The 18,284-nt window shown below is 48.5% G+C and overlaps 1 protein-coding gene across 1 annotated transcript in view; it reads left to right on the plus strand.

Annotated features, from left to right (window-relative positions):
* The first annotated feature begins 9,987 nt into the window (after nt 1–9,987).
* The window catches only part of nt5e (5'-nucleotidase, ecto (CD73)), a 96,489-nt gene continuing 88,192 nt past the window's right edge, over nt 9,988–18,284 (plus strand). The window contains exon 1 of the mRNA XM_070888831.1: nt 9,988–10,372. Within this exon, the coding sequence (XP_070744932.1) occupies nt 10,046–10,372 (327 nt within the window). The 5' untranslated portion in view covers nt 9,988–10,045. The remainder of the gene's footprint in view (nt 10,373–18,284) is intronic.

An 18,284-nucleotide genomic window follows, 5' to 3' on the forward strand; every position in this document is an offset into this window, starting at 1 on the left:
ATAAATCCTCTGCTCTTCTTTGAAATAGTGCCGCAGTGGGGTCTTTTACATCCACCTGAAAGAGCAGAAGGTGCCTCGGTTTCTCTGAAAGACGGGTTGCTTAGGTGAGACACCTCACTCAGATCTCGCATTACTCGATGCTTAATGCTTCACAGCATTCACAACACTTCCCTCCATGTGCGCTCCATGGGCCTCCCAGTGCAGACCCGTCTAGTCTATCCTGTAAAAGACGTGTGGTGCCAGTCTCGAAGCTGGTGCTGTGTCATCATTCATCTATCCACCTCCAGGTTCTCAGCCGCGGGGCGCTTTAGCCATGGCTCAGTGGCTAGTACTCTCAGCCCTGAGTCAAGAAGCTTGTGGGTTCAAGACCAGTTATGTATGTAAACATTGTAACTGTGTAACCAGAGGGCGCAACTGTTGGAGGCCTAAGAGTCACCTGCACACCTCGTGTAAGGGAGTATAAAAAGTTGTCTGCCATGCTGCTTAGTCACTCTGGAGTTGTATTAAAGAGACTCAGGTCACATCAGTTTTAGCTCACAGTGCTCAGTCTTGTGGAGTTCTTCCATATTTAACACTTGGCGACGAGAAACAGATTATGAAATTTCACGTGGTCATGGCTGCCATTGGTATTTTAGAGAGATATGTGGAGGGTGATAATTGGGAAGCCTTCGTTGAGCGTCTCAACCAGTACTTCATGGCCAACGAGCTGGATGGGGACGATAAAGCGATTAAGCACAGGGCTATTCCCTTCATCGTGTGTGGGTCCACAATATACGGCCTCATCAAGAATCTGCTAGAACCAGAGAAACCAGCGGAGAAGACATATAAGAACATAAGAACATAAGAATTAGGAACAGGACTAGGCCATCTAGCCCCTCGAGCCTGCTCCACCATTCAAAAAGACCATGGCTGATCTGGCCGTGGACTCAGCTCCACTTACCCGCTCGCTCCCCATAACCCTTAATTCCCTTATTGGTTAAAAATCTATCTATCTGTGATTTGAATACATTCAATGAGCTAGCCTCAACTGCTTCCTTGGGCAGAGAATTCCACAGATTCACAACCCTCTGGGAGAAGAAATTCCTTCTCAACTCGGTTTTAAATAGGCTCCCCCTTATTTTGAGGCTGTGCCCCCTAGTTTTAGTCTCCCCAACCAGTGGAAACAACCTCTCTGCCTCTATCTTGTCTATCCCTTTCATTATTTTGAATGTTTCTATAAGATTACCCCTTATTCTTCTGAACTCCAACGAGTAAAGACCCAGTTTACTCAATCTATCATCATAAGGTAACCCCCTCATCTCCGGAATCAGCCTAGTGAATCGTCTCTGTACCCCCTCCAAGGCTAGTATATCCTTCCTTAAGTAAGGTGACCAAAACTGCACGCAGTACTCCAGGTGCGGCCTCACCAATACCTTGTACAGTTGCAGCAGGACCTCCCTGCTTTTGTACTCCATCCCTCTCGCAATGAAGGCCGACATTCCATTCGCCTTCCTGTTTACCTGCTGCACCTGCAAACTAACTTTTTGGGATTCATACACAAGGACCCCCAGGTCCCTCTGCACCGCAGCATGTTGTAATTTCTCCCCATTCAAATAATATTCCCTTTTACTGTTTTTTTTCCCAAGGTGGATGACCTCACATTTTCCAACATTGTATTCCATCTGCCAAACCTTAGTCCATAAGCTTAACGTATCTAAATCTCTTTGCAGTCTCTTTGTGTCCTCTACACAACCCGCTTTCCCACTAATCTTTGTGTCATCTGAAAATTTTGTTACACTACACTCTGTCCCCTCTTCCAGGTCATCTATGTATAATGTAAATAGTTGTGGTCCCAGCACCGATCCCTGTGGCACACCACTAACCACCGATTTCCAACCCAAAAAGGACCCATTTATCCCGACTCTCTGCTTTCTGTTAGCCAGCCAATTCTCGATCCATGCTAATACATTTCCTCTGACTCCGTATACCTTTATCTTCTGCAGTAACCTTTTGTGTGGCATCTTATCGAATGCCTTTTGGAAATCTAAATACACCACATCTATCGGTACACCTCTATACAGAGTTGTGTACGCTGGTTCGGGATCACCTCAAGCCGAAGGAGAACGTCTTAATGGCCAGGTATCGCTTCTACACGCACCACCGCTCCGAGGGCCAGGATATGACGAGTTATGTCAGCAAGTTCCGTGCATAAAATAACGTCGCTAGCAGGCAGAACTGCATATGGCAGGGCCTACACGTCTGCAGCTGCAAGACCTAGGATGACTTCGATTCCGCGATTGGGCTTGACTGCAAATCCATTAGCACCATGCTGGTGCTGCGGGGTAAATCATCGAGCCCATCAATGTCAAATCAAGCACTACGTGTGCAAAGGCTGCAAAACAATGTGGCACCTCCAGCGAATGTGCAAGAGTGCTGTGACTCACCACGTGGCAGAGTCGGCAGAGGATGATCGATCCGGCGCGGATCACGCAGAACAAATGGGAGGCAATTCAACCCGAGGAAGAAGTGTATGGGATACACACCTTCACCACCAAGAGCCCTCCTATTATGCTGAAAGTCAAATTGAATGGTATTCCGGTATTAATGGAGTTGGACACGGGGGCGAGTCAGTCAATTATGAGCCAGAAGGCTTTTGAGAAACTGTGGGGCAACAAGGCACAAAGGCCCAAACTGAGCCCGATTCAGACAAAGCTGTGCACCTACACCAAAGAGCTCATACCAGTCATTGGCAGTGCGGCAGTTAAGGTATCGTACGATGGAGCTGTGCATGATTTACCACTGTGGATTGTACCAGGAGATGGCCCAACGCTATTCGGCAGAAGCTGGCTGGGAAAAATTCGATGGAACTGGGATGATATCAAAGCACTATCTTCAGTGGATGATGCCTCATGCGTCCAAGTGCTGAGCAAGTTTCCATCGCTATTTGAACCAGACATCAGCAACTTCACAGGCGCCAAGGTGCAGATCCATCTAGTCCCGGTGCAAGGCCTGTTCATCACAAGGCTCGAGCGGTTCCATATATGATGAGGGAGAAAGTCGAGATCGAACTGGACAGACTTCAATGAGAGGGAATCATATCGCCAGTCAAGTTCAACGAGTGGGCCAATCAGAATTGTACCGGTGAAAAGTAATGGCACAGTCAGAATCTGCGGAGACTACAAGGTAACGATCAACAGAGTCTTGTTACAGGATCAATACACGCTACCCAAGGTGGATGACCTGTTCACAACGTTAGCTGCGGGGGGGGGAAGTCGTTCACCAAGTTGGACCTAACCTCCGCCTACATGACACAGGAGCTGGCTGAATCTTCGAAAAGATTGACATGCATCAACATGCACAAAGGACTGTTTATATACCACAGGTGCCCTTTTGAGATTCGCTCGGCTGCTGCCAACTTCCAGAGAAACATGGAGGGTTTGCTGAACTCAGTTCCGTGCACCGTTGTGTTTCAAGACAACATCCTGATCACCGGTCATGACATCATCGAACACTGCACAACCTGGAAGAGGTTCGAAGTTGACTAGGCAGAGTGGGACTCAGGCTGAAACGATCGACGTGTGTTGTCCTGGTGCCAGAGGTCGAATTTTTGGGGAGCAAGATTGTGGCAGACAACATCAGACCCACGGATTCAAAGACAGAGGCCATCAAGAATGCACCCAGACCACAGAATGTGAAGGAGCTGCGTTCATTCCTGGGACTCCTCAACTATTTTGGTAACTTTCTACCTGGGTGAAGCACTTTCCTGGAACCATTGCACATGTTGCTACGTAAGGGTGATGACTGGGTTTGGGGTAAATCTCAAGAGGCAGCCTTTGAGAAGGCCAGAAACCTACTTTGTTCTAATAAGTTACTTGTACTGTATGACCCGTGTAAACGATTAGTGCTAGCTTGTGATGCATCTTCATACGGGGTCAGCTGTGTGTTACAGCAAACAATGTATTGGGCAAACTTCAACTAGTTGCATACGCATCTAGAAGTCTGTCTAAGGCTGAAAGAGCCTACAGTATGGTCAAGAAAGAGGCATTAGCATGTGTATATGGGATTAAGTAAAGGCATCAATACCTATTTGGACTTCGGTTTGAGCTTGAAACTGACCACAAACCGCTCATTTCGCTGTTTTGAGAAAGCAAAGGTATAAACACCAATGCTTGATCCCGCATCCAAAGATGGGCACTAACATTGTCCGCCTATGACTATGTTGCCCGCCACAGACTAGGCATGGAGAACTGTGCTGATGCCCTCAGTCGGCTACCATTACCCACCACCGGGGTGGAAATGGCGCAGCCCGCAGACTTGCTTCTGGTCATGGATGCTTTTGAGAGCGAGGGGTCACCCGTCACTGCTCGCCAGATCAGGACCTGGACCAGCCAGGATCCTGTGCTATCACTTGTAAAAAAGTTGCGTCCTAAATGGGAGCTGGTCGGCCATTTCCAGGGAAATGCAAGATGAAATTAAGCCGTTTCACCGACGCAAAGGTGAAATGTTCATCTGGTTGGATTGTCTCTTATGGGGTAATCGCGTGCTTTTGCCAAAAAAAGGCAGGGAAACGTTTATACGCGATTTATACAATACCCACCCAGGCATAGTCATGATGAAGGCTATAGCCAGGTTGCACGTTTGGTGGCCCGGCATTGACTCGGACGTAGAGTCATGCGTACACCAGTGCAACACGTGCTCACAATTGAACAATGCACCAAGGCAGGCTCCATTGAGTCTGTGGTCATAGCCCTCCAAACCATGGTCCATGATCCACATAGATTTTGCTGCCCCTTTCTCGGAAAGATGTTTTTAGTTGTAGTGGACGCTTACTCTAAATGAATTGAATGCGTAATCATGTCATCCAGCACATCCACTGCCACCATTGAAAGCCTCCGGGCCATGTTCACCACCCATGGCTTGCCCGACATCCCTGTCAGTGACAATGGACCGTGTTTCACCAGCTTGGAATTCAACGAGTTTATGACCCACAATGGCACCAAGCATGTCAGGTCTGCCCCATTTAAGCCCACATCCAACGGTGAAGCGGAGCGGGCAATCCAAACTGTCAAGCAGAGCTTGAAACGTATGACGGAAGGCTCCTTGCAGACCCGCTTATCTCGGGTTCTGCTCAGCTACTGGATGCGACCCCACTCGCTCTCTGGGGTTCCCCCGGCAGAATTGTTAATGAAGAGAGCACTCAAAACCAGGCTCTCCCTCGTCCACCCAGATCGAAATGATCATGTGGAAACCCGGCGTCATCAGCAAAACTTGTATCACGATCGCGCGGCTTTATCGCGTGACATTGATGTTAAGGACCCCGTGTTTGTCCTTAATTACGGTCATGGTCCTAAATGGGTTGCTGGCACTGTCTTGGCCAAGGGGGGGAATAGAGTGTTTATAGTCAAACTATTGAATGGACAAACGTGCAGAAAGCATTTGGATCAGACCAAACTGCGGTTCACCGACAACCAGGAACAACCTGAAGAGGACATCACCATCATCGATCCACCAACACACACCCAACCTGCAATCGACCTCGCTGTCAATCAAGAGGATGAACCCACCATTCCCAACAGTCCTGTCAGACCAGCCGTGCCACAGTGCAGCCATGGTCCGACCAACTCACCCATGCCAGAGTTTGAACTCAGACGATTAACCAGGGAGCGTAGGGCCCCGGATCGTCTCAACTTGTAAATCATTTGTACCAAAGACTTTGGGGGGGAGTGAAGTTATGTATGTAAACATTGTAACTGTGTAAGACTTGCCACCAGAGGGCACAACTGTTGGATCAAAGGGTCACCTGCACACCTCATGCAAGGGTGTATAAAAGGTTATCTGCCATGTTGCTTAGGCACTCTGGAGTTGTATTAAAGAGACTACGGTCACATCGGTTTTAGCTCACAGTACTCAGTCTTGTGGAGTTCTTCCATACTTAACAATTCCCACTCCAGCACATAGCTCTAGGCTGACACTACAGTGTAGTGCTGAGGGAGTGCCGTGTTTCTGATGGGGCATTAAACCGAGGTCCTGTCTGCCCTCTCGGGTGGATGTAAAAGATCCCATGGCATGATTTTGAAGAAGAGCAGGGGAGTTATCCTCGGTGTCTTGGCCAATATTTACCTCTCAATCAACATCACTAAAACAACACGATTATCTGGTCATTATCACATTGCTGTTTGTGGGAGCTTGCTGTGCGCAAATTAGCTGCTGGGTTTCACACAGTGGAACAGTGACCACGTTTCAAAAATTGGCTGTAAAGCACTTTGAGAGGACCTGAGGTTGTGAAAGGTGTTACATAAATGCAAGTATTTTTATTGTCGGTGTCGGTGAATGGGCATCGGGCTGGGACGGCCAAGGGATCAGCATGTGGCAGGGAGAGCTCGGCACCTAGGCTTTCTGCACAGGACATGTCTGGAGACCTTGAGGGCACAGCCTATAGAGGCTAATGGGTGACTATACAGCGGGACCTTCTAACTGCGCTGGGCGGCCTGACAGAAAGCTTATACACAAAATAGCACAGAGCATGGAGGAATAAGAACATAAGAACATCAGAAATAGGAGCAGGAGTTGGCCATTTGGCCCTTTGGTCATTCAACGAGATCATGGCTGATCTTTTGCTTCAACTCCACCTTCCCGCACTATCCCCAAGTCCCTTAATTCCCTTCATTCCCAAAAATTTATCGACCTCCATCTTGAATATACTCAACAACTGAGAATCCACAGCTCTCTGGGGTAGAAAATTCCAAAGATTCACAACCCTTTGAGTGAAGAAATTTCTCCTCATTTCAGTCCTAAATGGCCGACCCTTTATTCTGAGACTGTGACCCCTGGTTCTAGACTCCCCAGCCAGGGGAAACATCCTCCCTGAATCTACCCTGCATTAGATCACATCTCATTCTTCTAAACTCTAGAGACTATAGGCCTAGTGTACTCAATCTCTCGTCATAGGGCAATCCCCTTATCCCAGGAACCAGTCTAGTGAACCTTTGTTGCACTCCCTCTAGGATAAGTATATTCTTCCTTAGGTAAGGAGACCAGAACTGTATACAGGTGAGGCCTCACCAATGCCCTGTATAATTGTAGTAAGACTTATTTATGCTTATACTCTAATCCCGTTGTTACAAAAGCTAACATACCATTTGCTTTCCTAATTGCAAACTGTACCTGCATGTTAACTTTCTGTGATTCATGTACAAGGATACCCTCTTAATGCAAACATTTCTCAGCACTCAACAAGTATTCTGATTTGTTTGTTTTTCCTACTTCACACTTGCCCACGTTGTATTCCACTTGCCATGTCCTGCCCACTCAGTCACCCTGTCTGCATCTCTCTGCAGCCTCTTTGTGTCCTCCTCACTGCTTACTTCCAACTCTAGCTCATGTGGGGTCCTCCAACGTGACATTCAGACCATGCAGTCAATGTTTGACAGGAGTGGTCAGCTCCATGAACACTGCAGTGGGGCCCAATTCAAATTTGCCCCCCTTTGTCTGAAGGTGGGGCCCATAATCAATGTTTGTGTGGGGCATCAACAGGCCACGCCTCAGTGGTGACGGCACAGGTCTGCAGACATTGCCAACCCTCGCGGACTATCCTGGAGCATTCAAGAGATTTATGAGAATGGTTCCAGGGATGAGGGCCTTCAGTTACGTGGATAGACTGGAGAAGCTGGGGCTGTTCTCCTTAGAGCAGAGAAGGTTGAGAGGAGATTTGATAGAGGCGTTCAAAATCATGAGGGGTCTAGACAGAGTAGATCGAGAGAAACTGTTCCCATTGACGGAAGGGTCGAGAACCAGAGGACGCAGATTTAAGTGATTGGCAAAAGAACCAAAGGCGATATAAGAAAAAACTTTTTTACGCAGCGAGTGGTTAGGATCTGGAATGCACGGCCTGAGAGGGTGGTGGAAGCAGACTCAATCATAGCTGTCAAAAGGAAGTTGGATAAGTGCCTGAAGGAAAAAGAATTGCAGGGATACGGGGAAAGGGTGGGGGAGTGGGACTAGCTGAAGTGTTCTTGCAGAGAGCCGGCCCAATGATCTCCTTCAGTGCTGTAACCCTTCTATGATTCTAAGATTCAGCAATTAAAGATTAATCTCCCTCCTGCCAATAGCCTGGAATACTAAACCCTGAATCAGATTTATCCTGTTATCAGCTTCTGATCAGGTTCAAACATTCCTGGAAACACTTTGTCAAATGTCAAGGCAATGCCTGCTTGCCCACTCTCAGCTGATACGAGTATATCAGTGCTACGACTTACAATGTTATCGTCAGTGTCGTCTCACGTTACAGTTGTAACTCTGTCTCGTGATGAAGCCTCCAGGAACACGCTCGGCTGGAGCTAGCAACCTGAGCTTTCTCCTCCGGCTCACTGAGACTTCCATGCTCAGTTAAAGCTATCTGGCGCGGTTAAACAGAGGGACGGATGCCTCGCCCTTGCCGAGTGGCTTCACAAGACCATCAGAGAATGAGGATCAGAGTTTACCAGAAATTGCATTCCCATAGAGCCTTTCTTTTTTTATTCATTCGCAGGATATGGACATCGCTGGCAAGGCCGGCATTTTTTGCCCATCCCTAATTGCCCTCGAGAAGGTGGTGGTGAGCTGCCACCTTAAACCGCTGCAGTCCGAGTGGTGAAGGTGCTCCCACAGTGTTGACTTTGTGGTAATGGTTTGCTACAACTGAGTGCCATTTCAGAGGGCAGTTAAGATCCAACCACATTGCTGTGGGTCTGGAGTCACATATAGGTCAGACCGGGTAAGGACGGCAGATTTCCTTCCCTAAAGGGCATTAGTGAACCAGTTGGGTTTTTACGACAACCCGATAGTTTCATGGTCGCCATTACTGACACGAACTTTTTAATTCCAGATTTATTTAATTAACTGAATTTAAAATTTGAACTCTCTTCTCTGGATCATTAGTCCAGGCCTGTGGATTACTAGCCCAATAATATAACCACTATGCTGAACTAGTAATCCATACGTAATATCAGCTGTGCCTCAGTGTGTAGCATTCTCATCTCTGAATGAGAAGGTTGTTGGTTTAAGTCCCAATGCAGAGACTTGAGCACAAGAATCTAGGTTGACACTCCCACTGCAGTGCTGAGGGAGTGCTGCACTGTCAGAGGTGCTGTCTTTTGGATGAGATGTTAAACCAAGGCACCATCTGCTCTCTCAGGTGGATGTAAAAGATCCCAGGGCAGTATTTTGAAGAAGAGTAGGAGAGTTATCCCCGGTATCCTGGACAATATTTATCCCTTTATTATCATCATAGGCAGTCCCTCGGAATCGAGGAAGACTTGCTTCCACTCTTAACATGAGTCCTTAGGTGGCTGAACAGTCCAATACGAGAGCCACAGTCCCTGTCACGGGTGGGACAGATAGTCGTTGAGGGAAGGGGTGGGTGGGACTGGTTTGCCGCACGCTCTTTCCGCTGCCTGCACTTGATTTCTGCATGCTCTCGGCGACGAGACTCGAGGTGCTCAGCGCCCTCCCGGATGCACTTCCTCCACTTAGGGCGATCTATGGCCAGGGACTCCCAGGTGTCAGTGGGGATGTTGCACTTTTTTTTGTTATGTCAAGCAACATAAAAAAAAAAGATTATCTGGGTCATTATCACACTTTTGTGGGAGCTTGCTGCGCGCAAATTGGCTGGCGCGTTTCCCACATTACAACAGTGACTACGCTCCAAAAGTACTTCATTGGCTGTAAAGCGCTTTGGGACGTCCGGTGGTCGTGAACGGTGCTATATAAATGCAAGTTTTCATCTGTGGCTGGTGAAAAGTTCCAGCCACCTTTGGGGGAAATGTTGTCGTTTTTTTTTTAAACGGCAAAAAATGCTGACAGGAGAGTTGGGGCCATGGATGAGCTGCCGTGTGTCCTGAGTTTGAACGGAGCCAGTCGGTGCAAAAACAGGTGGCCAGCGAGCTCCTCCCACACCCTGTGTGTGTTATGTGTGTTTGGGGGAGAGTCTTAAGGCTCAGGTTCCTTTATAGCTGGAGGAGCGGCGGGTCAGCCTGTCTGTCTGTGTGTGTGTCTCTTTCTCTCTCTCTCCCTCCCTCCCTCGCTGGCCATGGGCTCTCTGTCCACATTGCTGCCCTGCCTGGCGGTGCTCAGCGCCCTGAGCCCCGGCAGCTCCGTGCCCTTCCAGCTCAGCATCTTGCACACCAACGACGTGCACGGCCGGGTGGAGGAAACCAGCAAGGACTCGAGCCAGTGCATGTCCGATTGCTACGCCGGGGTGGCCAGGAGATGGACTCAAATCTGCCGCATCCGACGCAGCGACACCAACGTGCTGCTCCTGGATGCCGGGGACCAGTACCAGGGCACCATCTGGTTCAGTTACTACAAGGGCGCCGAAGCTGCACACTTCATGCAAAAGCTGGGCTACGATGCAATGGTGAGTAACGATGAGAAGCAAGTGCTCTGTACTACGGTGCTCCGCTCTCTCCCCTCGCTCTCTGGGAAATGCCTGCTTTGGAAATTTCTAAATACAACTCGGATACAAAGTCATTGGTAGAGGGTGTAGAGGGGATTTAAAAAAGACTTGGATTCACTTCTTCAGAGAGTTGTTAACCTGTGGAATTCCCTACCACAGAGAGTTGTTGATGCCAGTTCGTTGGATATATTCAAGAGGGAGTTAGATGTGGCCCTTACGGCTAAAGGGATCAAGGGGTATGGAGAGAAAGCAGGACAGGGGTACTGAGGTGAATGATCAGCCATGATCTTATTGAATGGTGGTGCAGGCTCGAAGGGCCGAATGGCCTACTCCTGCACCTATTTTCTATGTTTCTATACAGCGCCTTTCACGACCACCAGACATCTCAAAGCGCTTTGCAGCCAATGAAGTACTTTTGGAGTTCAGCCACTGTTGTAATATACGAAGGAGCGTGCGGCAAACCAGTCCCACCCACCCCTTCCCTCAACGACTATCTGTCCCAGGGACTGTGGTTCTCGTATTGGACTGTTCAGCCACCAAAGAACTCACCTCAGGAATGGAAGCAAGTCTTCCTCGATTCCGAGGGACTGCCGATGATGATGAGTGTATGAAATGCAGCAAGCTCCCACAAACAGCAATGTGATAATGACCCAGATAATCTGTTTTTTTGTTACGTTGATTGAAGGATAAATATTGGCCAAGACTTCGGGGATAACTCCCCTGCTCCTTTTCAAAATAATGCCATGGAATCTTTTACGTCCACCTGAGAGAGCAGACAGTGCCTCAGTTTAACATCTCTTCCGAAAGGCAGCCCCTCCGACAGTGCAGCACTCCCTCAGCACTGCAGCGTCGGCCTAGATTTTTTTGTGTTCAAGTCCCTGGAGTGGGACTTGAACCCACAACTTCCTGACTCAGAGGCAAGGGTGCTACCCACTGAGCCATTGGCTGATTTGAGGAAAAATTTCTTCACCCAGAGGGAGGTGGGGTTCTGGAACTCACTGCCTGAAAGGGTGGGAGAGGCAGAAACCCTCACCACATTTTAAAAATACTTGGATGTGCACTTGAAGTGCTGTAACCTACAGGGCTACGGACTAAGAGCTGGAAAGTGGGATTAGACTGGATAGCTGTTTGTCGGCCAGCGCAGACACGCTGAGCCGAAATGGCCTCCTTCCGTGCTGTAAATTTCTATGTTTCTAGGAAACCATTGTAAGAGTATGTGCATGTTCCCCTTGGAAATCCTTTCTGTATTAAAGCCGGTCTGTCTGTCATGATCAAGTGATAAGCAAGCTTTACTTTCTCATTTCCTTTCCATACATGAAAGAAAGATTTGCAATAATATAGTGCTTTTCACAATCTCAGGATGTCCCAAAGCGCTTTACAGCCAATGAACTACTTTTGACGTGGGAAACATGGCAACCAATGTGCGCACAGCAAGCTCCGACAAACAGCAATGTGATAATGATCAGATAATCTGTTTTAGTGATGCGGCAAACCAGACTCCCCACCTAACCTTTCCCTCAAAGACTATCTGTCCCACCTGTGACAGGGACTGTGGCTCTTGTATTGGACTGTTCAGCCACCTAAGGACTCATGTTAAGAGTGGAAGCAAGTCTTCCTCAATTCCGAGGGACTGCCTATGATCATGATTGAGGGATAAATATATTCCAGGACACCAGGGATAACTCCCCTGCTCTTCTTCAAAATAGTGCCATGGGATCTTTTACGTCCACCTGAGAGGGCAGACGGGCCTTGGTTTAACGTCTCATCCGAAAGACGACACCTCTGACAGTGCAGCACTCCCTCAGCACTGCACTGGGACTGTCAGCCTGGATTTATGTGCTCAAGTCTCTGGAGTCACGGTTAACATCCAAGAGCCGAATTCCATCCCGCATTGGCAACCAGTCTGCACATCTGCAGCGCTCTTTTGATTTGACTTACTGCGCTAACAGCTGCAAGAAACTCAATAGAGCTTGTCATGCAAACCCACCTCCCCTTTCCAAAAGCATAATCACAGCCTGTGGCACAAGGAATACTGCGTGCAGATTTGGTTTCCATATTTACGAAAGGATATACTTGCTTTGGAGGCAGTTCAGAGAAGGTTCACTAGGTTGATTCCGGAGGTGAGGGGGTTGACTTATGAGGAAAGGTTGAGTAGGTTGGGCCTCTACTCATTGGAATTCAAAAGAATGAGAGTTGATCTTATCGAAACGTATAAGATTATGAGGGGGCTTGACAAGGTGGATGCAGAGAGGATGTTTCCACTGATGGGGGAGACTAGAACTAGGGGGCATAATCTTAGAATAAGGGGCCGCCCATTTAAAACAGAGATGAGGAGAAATTTCTTCTCTCAGAGGGTTGTAAATCTGTGGAATTCGCTGCTTCAGAGAGCTGTGGAAGCTGGGACGTTGAATAAATTTAAGACAGAAATAGACAGTTTCTTAAACGTTAAGGTTTTATGGCGAGCAGGCGGGGAAGTGAAACTGAGTCCATGATCAGATCAGCCATGATTTTATTGAATGGTGGAGCAGGCTCGAGGGGCCGTATGGCCTACTCCTGTTCCTATTTCTTATGTTCTTATGACTCTTTGTGGCAGTACACTCGGCTGTCCATTTGATCAGCTCCCAGATTCCCACCGGCCACCCATGCCACAGACCAGTAAAAGCTTTAGAAACGGTGAGTAGGAATCGAACAGCCACATGTAGGAAAACTTTACATGCAAAGAAAATGTATTGTGTTCCTAACACAGATGAGGCTGCACACAGGGAGGTTAAAGTAACAGTGACCTCAGTCTTTAATAAGACACTCCAGAGTGAGGAACAGGCCTTCGGGGTCGGCTTATATACAGTGCTCCCAAGGGATGCTGAGATCCCTTGGGACTTCAGGGGATGCGCTCCCTGGTGGTGGAACATGGGAGTGCATGCTTTACAGATACACAACATCACTCCCCCCGCCCCCGGCCCCAAAGTCAAAGTGAAAACTATTTACAAGGTGAGGCGGTCGGGAGCCTTTCTTTCCCTGGTGGACCACCTCGGTACAAATGTCTGTTCTGGTGTGTTGGCTGTGCCCTCGCTCGGCTGGCATAGAAACATAGAAAATAGGTGCAGGAGTAGGCCATTCGGCCATTCGAGCCTGCACCGCCATTCAATGAGTTCATGGCTGAACATGCAACTTCAGTACCCCATTCCTGCTTTCTCGCCATACCTCTTGATCCCCCTAGTAGTAAGGACTACATCCAACTCCTTTTTGAATATATTTAGTGAATTGGCCTCAACAACTTTCTGTGGTAGAGAATTCCACAGATTCACCACTCTCTGGGTGAAGAAGTTTCTCCTCATCTTGGTCCTAAATGGCTTACCCCTTATTCTTAAATTGTGACCCCTGGTTCTGGACTTCCCCAACAGGGCTGCTGGCCCTGCAGGGCTGCTAGGTGAGCCTGGCCTTGCTGGGCTGTTGGGCGTGATGGATTAGATTTTCTGGTCTTACGTGGTGTCGTTGATCCTTTGGGTGTGTGTTGTGTGCTCGAAAAAGGTGGTGCCTGCTGTGGGTTGTTCAGGGCAGTCTATGAACCGCAGCCTCATTTGGTCCAGGTGCTTTCTGCAAATTTGTCCATTGTCTAGTTTGACTACAAACACCGTGCCCGCGATCCACTTGGGACCATTTCCATAGTTTAGCACATACACAGGGTAATTCAGATCAATTTCCCGTGACACAGTGGCGCGACCATTGTTTACATTTTGTTGCTGCCGCCTGCTCTCTATCTGATCATGCAGGTTGGGGTGAACCAGCGAGAGTCTGGTTTTAAGTGTCCTTTTCATGAGTAGCTCAGCTGGGGGCACCCCTGTGAGCGAGTGGGGTCTCGTGCGGTAGCTGAGCAGTACTCGGGACAGGCGGGTTTGGAGTGAGCCTTCTGTGACTCGTTTAAGGCTCTGTTTGATGGTTTGTACTGCCCACTCTGCCTGCCCATTGGAGGCTGGTTTAAACGGGGCTGAGGTGACATGTTTGATCCCATTGCGGGTCATGAATTCTTTAAATTCGGCACTGGTGAAACATGGCCCGTTGTCACTGACCAGTATGTCAGGCAGGCCGTGGGTGACAAACATGGCCCTCAGGCTTTCAATGGTGGCGGTGGCGGTGCTTCCTGACATTATTTCACATTCAATCCATTTTGAAAAAGCATCCACCACCACCAGGAACATTTTACCGAGAAATGGGCCTGCATAGTCAACATGGATCCTCGACCATGGTCTGGACGGCCACGACCACAAACTTAGTGGTGCCTCTCGGGGCCCGTTGCTCAATTGAGCACATACGCTGCATTGCCGTAAGTCAGAGTCTATACCAGGCCACCACACATGGGATCAGGCTATCGCTTTCATTATTACTATACCCGGGTGTGTGCTGTGGAGATCCGATTTCAACGTCTCCCTGCCCTTTTTGGGTAGTACTACGCGGTTACCCCACAACAGGCAGTCTGCCTGAATGGACAGCTCGTCCTTTCGCCGCTGGAACGGCTTGATTGGCTCTTCCATTTCAACGGGGATGCTGTCCCAGCTCCCATGCAGTACACAATTCTTTACTAGGGACAGCAGAGGATCATCGCTGGTCCAAGTCCTAATCTGGCGGGCCATGACAGGTGATTTATCATTTTCAAACACTTCCATGACCATCAACAAGTTTGCGGGCTGCGCCACCATCAACAAGTTTGCAGGTTGCGCCATTTCCACCCCCGTGGTGGGCAATGGTAGCCGACTGAGAGCATCCGCACAGTTCTCGGTGCCTGGCCTGTGGTGGATGGTATAGTTATACGCTGATAGCGCGAATGCCCATCTTTGTATGCGGACTGAGGCATTAGTATTTATCCCCCTGTTTTCAGCAAACAGGGATGTAAGAGGCTTGTGATCGGTTTCCAGCTCAAATTCGAGGCCAAACAGGTACTGATGCATTTTCTTTACCCCGAACACAAACTGTCTACCTCTGTCTTAAATTTATTCAATGTCCCAGCTTCCATAGTTCTCTGAGGCAGCGAATTCACAGATTTACAACCCTCTGGGAGAAAACATTTCTCCTCGTCTCTGTTTTAAATGGGCGGCCCCTTATTCTAAGATTATGACCCCTAGTTCTAGTCTCCCCCATGAGTGGAAACATCCTCTCTGCAACCACCTTGTCAAGCCCCCTCATAGCCTTAAACGTTTCGATAAGATCACCTCTCATTTTTCTGAATTCCAATGAGTAGAGGCCCAACCTACTCAACCTTTCCTCATAAATCAACCCCCTCATCCCCGAAATCAACCGAGTGAACCTTCTCTGAACTGCTTCCAAAGCAAGTATATCCTTTCGTAAATATGGAAACCAAAACTGTACGCAGTATTCCAGCTGTGGCCTCACCAATACCTTATATAGCTGTAGCAAGACTTCCCTGCTTTTATACTCCATCCCCATTGCAGTAAAGGCCAAGATTCTATTGGTCTTCCTGATCACTTGCTGTACCTGCATACTATCCTTTTGTGTTTCATGCACAAGTACCCCCATGTCCCGCTGTACTGCAGCACTTTGCAATTTTTCTCCATTTAAATAATAACTTGCTCTTTGACTTTTTCTGCCAAAGTGCATAACCTCACATATTCCAACATTATACTCCATCTACCAAATTTTTGCCCACTCACTTAGTCTGTCTATGTCCTTTTGCAGGTTTCTCCTCCTCACACATTGCTTTTCCTCCCATCTTTGTATTGTCAGCAAACTTGGCTACGTTACACTCGGTCCCTTCTTCCAAGTCGTTAATATCGATTGTAAATAGTTGGGTTCCCAGCACTGATCCCTGCGGCACCCACTAGTTACTGATTGCCAACCCGAGAATGAACCATTTATCCCGACTCTCTGTTTTCTGTTAGTTAGCCAATCCTTTATCCATGCTAATATATTACCCCCAACCCCGTGATCTGGAGCTGTGAGTTCAAATCCCACCATGGCAGATGGGAAACTTAAATTCAGTTAATTAAATAAATATGGAATTAAAAGCTCGTATCAGTAATGTTGACGATTAAAGTACTGCGTTGTCGTTAAAAACTCACCTGGTTCACTAATGCCCTTTAGGGAAGGAAATCTGCCGCCCTTACCCGGTCTGGCCTATATGCGACTCCAGACCCACAGCAATGTGGTTGACTCTTGACTGACCTCTGTCGTATCAAAAAAAACCTGCTACAATGGACTGTAGTGGTTCAAGAAGGCGGCTCAGCCTCACTTTCTTAGGGGCAATTAGGGATGGGCAATAAATGCTGGCCTTGCCAGCGATGCCCACATCCCGAAAATGAACAAAACAAAGGAATCGGAAGTAAAATATTTTGAGGTCAGCTAATTATTTAAACCTGCCCCTCACCACATAGGCAGCCATGTGTTTGGAACTGGTTGACTGATAATTAGGTTTTAATTTAACAAGACAGTAGTTCAGTAATTCAGTAAAGCTACTTTCATCTTAGGACTGCCTAACAACCACCAAACAAGCTCAGTTGTAAGGTGTCAGCTGTGCCTCAATGGGTAGCACTCTCACCTCAGAGTCAGAGGGGCCAAAAGTGATCAAATTTCCCGGCCACTCCCGCCGACATTCCTTTGCAAGATCTGCCCGGCGCCACTTTCAACGTGGCCTGGAGCGGGCGGGAGGGGAGAGCCGCCGGGAAGCGCCCACAGATGTCAGCGGACGGGCCAAGTGGCGCAACTGAGCTCCCGCCCGCCGAGCTCCCAGATTCCTGCCGGCGGAAGTCGGCGGGACTCGGCGGCAGAACAGGGGTGGACCGCTGGCTGGAGGCTGGTCTGTCCCTGAATCCAAAGATCCTGAAAATAGGTTAGTGAACATTTTTTTTCCCCACAGCGATGTACCTGGATGGGGGTCCCCTGAAGGTCTTCCGATAGTTTTTTTTATTTTTTGCTGATGATTTTTATTTTCAGCTGTTCGACCCTCCGTGGGCCCGACTCCATCCTCGGTGGCATTGGGGAGGCAAGCACCTCTGCCACCAAGAATGAGATCTCCCGCCCACTGCCGCCCAGATTGGCGGCGTACGTCGTCCATTTGCCGCCCACTGACCTTCGAGGGACCTCGGCGTTGAAAACCCTGCCCAAAGTACCATCCAGTACCTCGGCGGCACTTTGGTCAGCACTTGGGCGGGTGGAGGCCTTCACCAAATTCGGCCCCAGAAGGTTCAAGTCCCACGCCAGAGACTTGAGCAGATATCCTAGGCTGAAACTTCAGTGCAGCGCTGAGGGAGTGCTGCACTGTCAGAGGTGCGCTCTTTCAGATGAAACGTTAAACCAAAGCCCAGTCCACTATCTCTTGCGTGGGCGTAAAAGATCCCATGGCACTGCTTCAAACAGCAGGGGAGTTCCCCCCAATATATATTCCTAAACCAACATCACCAAGAAGCAGATTATCTGGTCATTATCTCAATATTATTTGTGGGACCGTGTTTACAAATTCGTTCCTGCACTCCCTACATTACAACAGTGACTGCACTCCCTACCTAATAAGAACATAAGAAATAGGAGCAGGAGTAGGCCATACGGCCTCTCGAGCCTGCTCCGCCGTTTAATACGATCATGGCTGATCCGATCATGGACTCAGGTCCACTTCCCTGCCCACTCCCCATAACCCCTTAATCCCTTATCGGTTAAGAAACTGTCTCTCTCTGCCTTAAATTTATTCAATGTCCCAGCTTCCACAGTTCCCTGAGGCAACGAATTCCACAGATTTACAACGCTCTGAGAGAAGAAATTCCTCCTTATCTCAGTTTTAAATAGGCAGCCCCTTATTCTAAGATTATACACCCTAGTTCTAGGAACATCCTCTCTGCATCCACCTCGTCAAGCCCAATCATAATCTTAT

The sequence above is a fragment of the Pristiophorus japonicus genome, chromosome 9 (assembly GCF_044704955.1).
Source record: "Pristiophorus japonicus isolate sPriJap1 chromosome 9, sPriJap1.hap1, whole genome shotgun sequence".
NCBI lineage: Eukaryota > Metazoa > Chordata > Chondrichthyes > Pristiophoridae > Pristiophorus > Pristiophorus japonicus.